General features: G+C 42.1%; 1 protein-coding gene across 2 annotated transcripts in view; it reads left to right on the forward strand.

Annotated features, from left to right (window-relative positions):
• LOC141911990 (uncharacterized) overlaps positions 1–6002 on the forward strand; it is a 28440-nt gene extending 22438 nt beyond the window's left edge. Inside the window, exons 12-16 of one of the 2 annotated variants that reach the window (XM_074803131.1) lie at positions 779–910; positions 1227–1338; positions 2509–2719; positions 4826–4967; positions 5874–6002. In XM_074803131.1, coding sequence (XP_074659232.1) covers positions 779–910; positions 1227–1338; positions 2509–2719; positions 4826–4967; positions 5874–6000 — 724 coding nt within the window. In that variant the 3' untranslated portion in view covers positions 6001–6002. The remainder of the gene's footprint in view (positions 1–778; positions 911–1226; positions 1339–2508; positions 2720–4825; positions 4968–5873) is intronic. The other variant, XM_074803132.1, reaches the window with a different exon arrangement.
• Positions 6003–6938: the final 936 nt, after the last annotated feature.

Below are 6938 nucleotides of genomic sequence, written 5' to 3' on the forward strand. Positions count from 1 at the left end.
GATACGCCTCGTTTTTTTAATCACATTCTACCGTTCTCTATTGAACTAGATCGCGACGGGTAAATATGAACTAAAGCGTTACTAATTTACGTTTCGGCTAAAATTCATTCATGCATGAACTCAAATGTTTTCATTTTGCGATTTTTCTTCCTCTGCCTTTTCAATAGTTTATCGAGAAAACGTTTTTTATTTTTTGTAAACCCCGAGGGTGACGAGAACCTTATTCAGGTTCACCCGACACTTATGTCACCGGCTTTAACGTGCATATCTATTTCCCGCATGTCCATGACCGTAAAATATGCATGACGACCGATATTGATTATTTAGACCTTATTGATTAAAAGAATTGATAACAATTAGTTTTAGATATGCTGCACCACATACGTATGCATTGATTTTAATCACAGTTTTTTCTGGAAGAAATTGTGAAATTTTTGCTTTTCACTTGTATCTAATCGTTGCATGTTGCACACAAGAAAACGTCAAAAAATTTGTGCTACGTTTCAAGGTTTCTGTATATAATTAACTTACTCAGCCTTGAGTTATGGGATTGAAACACGGCTGTTTATATTAGCGCCTATGCATATTTCGTAGCAACAATCGGTTGTTGAAAAGTTCTAACTTATGACATGCTCTATGATTATGGTGAGTTTTAAGGTAACCAGCTTCTGTATTTGTTCACCAGGGGAACATTGAATATTGATTTTGTCCAATTGTCAAGCATTTCACTTAGTGTGGGCATGGATTCCCTTTTATATCGAATTCGTCTTTACTTTAGTTTGCACTCAAATTCACAATTGGACATCAATATCAAAGGTCAGATGATCAAGGATTTGTTCAACATAGCCGGTTTCCAGATCCCCTTGAAAAGCGACGTCGTTCCTCAACCATCGGAGAAAGGCGATACGAGGTAATCTTGAAACTTTTAGTTCTATATAATTTATTAATTGAAAATGTGGCCTTCAATCTCAGTAAGACTGGTCTCATATAAACATTGAGCAGCGAGTCATTGATCATTGAACCTAAGAGTCATTGAGCCTCTCTGGACTGGTTGACCCTTTCAGCGCAGTGTATAAATCAGTGATGGACTAAGGATACACCAAACGGTGGTATTTTTAACAATTTTGAAATTATCTTGACACTTTCACGTATTAATTAATCAGCCCTGAAAGAGATTAAATGCTAGTCTGAATAACTGTGCATCGTTTATATTTTTGGCTTTCTAGTAAGAATTCGATTCCCGCTGAACTGTGTACGGATAAACGTTTGTGGTCGACGAATCTATCGCCGGATGAAAGGGCGAAACACGCTTATTACTGTCAGCGTCATAACGACGAGGTTTGTTTGAAAATTGATCTTAGTAAGAGAGTCTAGATAATTCAAAATCCATAGAAGCAAAACGGTACAAATCTCATTTTCTAATGAGTAATATATATTTATTATAGCAAACGTTTTCGGGAGTTACATTATCCCCTCTTCAGGCATAGCGCAAATGATTGAATTTAGATATCATACTGGTATTCATATAGAATGAGACGAAGCTAATTACAAACAATTTCAAATTAATGAGTGACAAGATAATTATAATACAAAGATAGTTTATTATTTACTATCTAAAATACTGAGTGAAGATATTTGACTAGTAGTTAATTATCTAAAGACATTGAGAATGAATCCTGACCCGTGTTCGAATAGTTGTTGATTAAGGGAGGGCTGTTGAGTTTTGATAAAAAGTGCTTCTCTAATTTTGCAATCTAAATCAGAAGATCCTGTATCTAAAATTTTGAAATTCTTTTCGCTAAACGAGACCTGGCAGTCATGGCAATTTGACAGATGTTGGCCAATTGCTGAGGTCTTAAGTTTGTGCTCCTTAACTCTTGTTACTAGGTGTCTTTTTGTTTTACCTATGAAGGCAGTGTTTATATCACTTAAACAAGTGTACTTGTAGACAACCATAGCTTTCAAGGATTTAGGAGTCGGACATTTAAGTGAAAAGAAATTCTTAATCTTAGTGGTTACGAACGAGCATTGAAGGTCTATTTGTTTGAAAATAATATTGCATTTCTGGGTTGAGATTTGACTCGCAGGTTAAAACGTCAGAACGGATCTTAACTCGCTAGCCGGGTAGACCCTGCCCAGGTGTACAGTTCCACATCAAATATTTACTATCGACAGGGTGGTCACTGACCTGGAAAACTCAACGGAAAAAATCAGAAAAATTGAGGACAGAATCAAATTATCTTGAAACTTGGTCTACTGGGTTCGCAGTACTTGGCAAAAATACCCCAATCTCACTCCAAGTAATGCTGCGAATGGGCTGTTTGGGATCATTCTTTTATTAGGTACGCTTTAGGGGAGGGGGAGGGGTAACTGCAACTGCGTGCTGTAATGTGTATGAAAAAAATGGCCGATTTTCCGTACAGGGTGGGGAGGGGGTTGAAAATTCAAATTTTATGAGTATGTAATAAATGAATGATCCCTTTCTGAAAAAGATTTCTTTCTTCGCAGCAAGTACAGTTGACATTGCTCGATACGTTGACACCGGACGACATTCGAATGTTGATCGAACTACTGGACGAAGACAGTCGCAAGGGTGGATTCCAGCGAGTATTCCCGTGTATTCATTCTCACAAATACCTGCGATTCTTCGAGCAGCCGCGTTATTACAATCTACTCTGCGATTCTTGGGTTCGCAAGTATTACCGCACCGAGGCCAGAGGTACGTACGTTTTCAAAACATCTCCAATGTATGATGTGTATACCGGTATCATCTTCCCCCGGCAGGGATTCGAACCTGATGGCATCGTCAAAACATCTCCAATGTATGATGTGTATACCGGTATCATCTTCCCCCGGCAGGGATTCGAACCTGATGGCATCGTCGCACTAGACCGAGTGCACAGCTACACGCGCAGCTTAGATGATGTCATTATTAGCCAATCAGATATCGCTTTCTTTTCGCCCTGGTCAGGGGCGGATCCAGACCGTATTAGCCGTATTGCCCAATACGGTCTAGAAATTTTAAGTGCCCTTCGAAATTTCACCGGCAATATTTTTGACGGCATTATTTCAGCAACCGCTAATTCCGTGTCCGTAATCTGGGCATAATTATAAAATCATAAAATCGGTATATACTGCTGCGGAGAAAGTGAGGAGAGATAATCATATTTGTAAAACCTTTAATCATGATAAATTAAAAAGGGCACTTTCCTTTTGCAAGGGGCACTCATGCTTTAGATGAGGGCACCTTGTCCTTGCCTTTTCAGGCAGGGCTAAAGGGGCACTCGTACTTTAGAAGAGGGCACTATACGCGGAAAATGTTGAAGAAAAGGGCACTTTTTTGCCTAATTTTTAAAATTTTAGGGGCACTTTTGGTTTGGAAGATGGCACATGACATAAGGATAAATTTGAAGACGAGGCAATTTTTGCCGATTGTTAACAATGAAGGGGCACTTAGCCGTATTCTGTATAATTGCTAAGGGGCACTTTTAAAGATTATAGGGGCACTACGTGAAGTTGGCGACAACCATTCTTTCATGGGTTCGCCAGCTTCATTTTTTATCCGCATCTGTTGAAATCTTGTCTCGAATTCGTTTATTCTGGATTGCTCTGCTAGCCTCTAGAAGCCCTCTAAAAGCCTTTAAATGGTACCATATTTTCAAAATTTTCTGGGGGTGGGCCCCGAGACCCCCCTCTAAGGACTTCGCGCCTTCGGCGCTCGCATTGACCTGGATACTGGGTGCGCCCTAAGATCAGAAAGGTGCCCTTAAATTTCCTTCCAATACTGTCTACCCATCCCCCTGGATCCGCCCCTGCCGGTTTTCCCATTTATAGTTCTTCCGGGAAATTTACCTCAGTGATTATACAACGAGCAATCTGATTGGTGCCGCAAGTTTTTGTGTGGTTGACCTGCGCATGTACCCGCGCACACGGTCTAGTGTGGCAGGGGTTCGTGCCATGGCTGAGTGCAGCGATGCCATCAGGTTTTGAATCCCTGGTAAGGGAGGATGATACTGGTATGTGTATGCACATACAGAATCTGTGCAAAACGTATTGAATTCAACTTACTCTTCAATGCAGTTTGTCTAAGTTCATGCATCCTCGCTTGCCAGGGGTTCAGTATAGCTCCCCGAACTCGCTACCACCAGCTGCCTGACCTCACGCCGCACAATTTCATTACTGGTGCTTTTTCACATGATGCCATAAATCAACTTGCGAAATACATCCTTGTCAAGTAAAATGTTCGCTGATTGGTCCATTTAACATGAAATCCAGCAGAAGTCTAATATTATTTGTTACAAGCACTGTGATTGGCCCGACCTGATTCTGGTCGGCTAGTAACAACTCCAACGACTCGTGAGGTCAAGGCGTTCGGGGAACGGCTTACTTAGTGGGTTCGATCCCTTGATGGTTGAAGATGAAATTCATGATGACCGCCAGCTGTCCTAAATCTAGTGTCTGGTGTTTCTATTGTGTTTGTATTGGGCTCACGTTGCACTATATTTCTCTTTCCTTCTTTTGTCGATTCATAAGTATTTCTATAAAAGCGTAGTGTATCAGATCTATATCAATAATGCATGAACATTAAAAAAAAAACTCCTGCAAAATCATTTCTGGTTTTTGCCCGTCTTCTGGCCACCTTGAAATATGTTGTATGTGTGTAGTAGGGCAGAGTTATCCGTGCGCAAATTTCTTTTTTATATGTAGCTAATAAACTTTGAAACATTGACACTTTGAAACTTATTTCATTTTCAATTAAAGATGTCTCAGATGAAGTCTGGAAAATAACACAGAATAGTGATAGATTGTCCGATTGTCTTTCTAGGAGCTGTACGCTTAGATTCGTATTGTCAAAAATTCATCCACCGCGGAAATCCGACTACCGATCCGAACCACCAGTGGGCGCCACCCACGCTGACACCTCGTACGCAGAGCGCTCCAATGACCAAAGCCAAAATGGACAATAGGTAAGAGAGATGAAAAAAAGAGAAAGCCATATGAACATTTGTTAGAGAAATGAGGCAAAAAGGTTACATAACCTATGCAGCAGCTAATCTGCTACCCGCATCACAGTCTATGGGTAAGGCCTGGATGATCTGATTTTCCCAGCATGATAGTTTGTGGTGTTAGGCTAATGTGATCTTCAGGAGAGATAAAGGATGTCTTAACAGTCGATTTGGCAAGGATGGCATGTTAAATTTGTGAAGGGGGATGGTTGGTAGTACAGTCTGCAGATCGTCACCCGGATCAAATCAACATGATTTTTTTCGAATAATGTAGAAATCTTGACCCACTTTTAGAACTTGGGCTTTAACCCTTTGGCTTTCGGTGATGACTGAAGCTTGGAAGATAATTTGAAATAGTTTGATGAAAAAATTTAATGCTTCTATAATGCGTATACACTCCAGCGTATACACTCTGGCGCAGTGGATCGTTAGTTATTTTTATGTAACTGTGTTTGACAGCTGCTGCCATCTATCATCAAAATGCCATCTATCATAAACTTTTACGAAATAGATCAATTCACTGCAGTGTGGTGTACTAGCAAAGTCCATCAACGATTTATACACCGCATTGCGGTGTAGATGCTTAAATTGATTCATAAAACCAGGCTGGCTCATTTAGAACCGTTGACATTGGTCCAGTTCATGCGAAATCCAAGGTACATTAAAACCAGTTTGCTTCGGATGATTTTGGACTGGTTTATCAATCCAGAAATCCATTAAAAACCTTGATTAAATGCGGTTTACTGTGTTTGTTAGCTGAACTGATGTAGTTCTTAGTCTGAAGTCCCGCGATACTCGGTTGAACTGGGTCCGGAGAAGTTGAGATAGCCGTTTGGATTTCACGTTTGAAATTTTTTGTATTTTCAGTTCCTCGACTCCGCGTCAACGCCGACGTCTGGTGAAGACGGGGCGCGCGATACCTCATTCGAATAGCCTATCGTCGCTCGGCCTACCATCGCGACCCCCGAACCTACGCGACACGCCGAACAGTTGACTAGGGGTCCGCTTGCCTCCGCTACGCGAGTTACTAACCGACAATACGAACTACGCCGCAGCCTGTCATCAATACAACATCAACGTTCTCAAACACGACCGTCGTCTGCGTTTCCATGCATTTAACGCGGCGTCTGCTACTGCTGCTGCTACTGCTGCCAACGTCGACGCCACCGAAAACGATTACTGGACGAATGACGATACAAACTCGTGCGTCGTTCCCGCGGCGGCGGCGACTAAGCCGACGCCGAAGAAGAAGAAGACGAAAAAGGCGAAGAAAACGGCGAAATCGAATTCGTCTTCGACTCAGTCTCGAGGCGTGTCGCAGTTTCCGAACCCGCCGTCGGAGGAAATCACCGTCAATTTCAACGACGCCGATTTCCGCGAGCATTTACGCGACGAGTTCATAACTCTGCGGCGCGACGTCGTCGGGCAGATAGATGACCCGGCGGTGGCGCGGCGACGACGCGGTGGTGAGCAGACGGACGCCGAAGAAGACGTAGGATTGTGGGAGGAGCTAAATGAGGAGGAGGAGCTAAACAACGCCGATCAAAATCAGGTTGTGCTTCTTACTTCGACCGGGGAAGAATATATGTACTTCCCGTAGGAAGTAGGATTCACCGGGTTGTGCTTCGTTCGTTGCCCTTGGCTTCAATTGGATTGATTAACTCACATGATTGTTGCCTTCGTTGGTTAATTCTATTAACTACACTCATCGAGCTTGAATATTATCTGTGATATTTGTTAACTCTAAACGAGCGCCTGACGGTGTCCCAGCTACGTGGACAACCAACGGGCGTAAGGTGCTAGACAGTTAGTTAAAAGAATTAGCTCAAAATTGCTCAGAGTTGCTTTGAGTTTGCTCTATTTGCGTTAAGACGAAACGGGTTGTAAAGCAGTTTCCAGGATTTTAGGGGTCCGCTCAGAGTTGCTTACGGT

Source organism: Tubulanus polymorphus, chromosome 10, assembly GCF_964204645.1.
Source record: "Tubulanus polymorphus chromosome 10, tnTubPoly1.2, whole genome shotgun sequence".
Taxonomy (NCBI): Eukaryota; Metazoa; Nemertea; class Palaeonemertea; order Tubulaniformes; family Tubulanidae; genus Tubulanus; species Tubulanus polymorphus.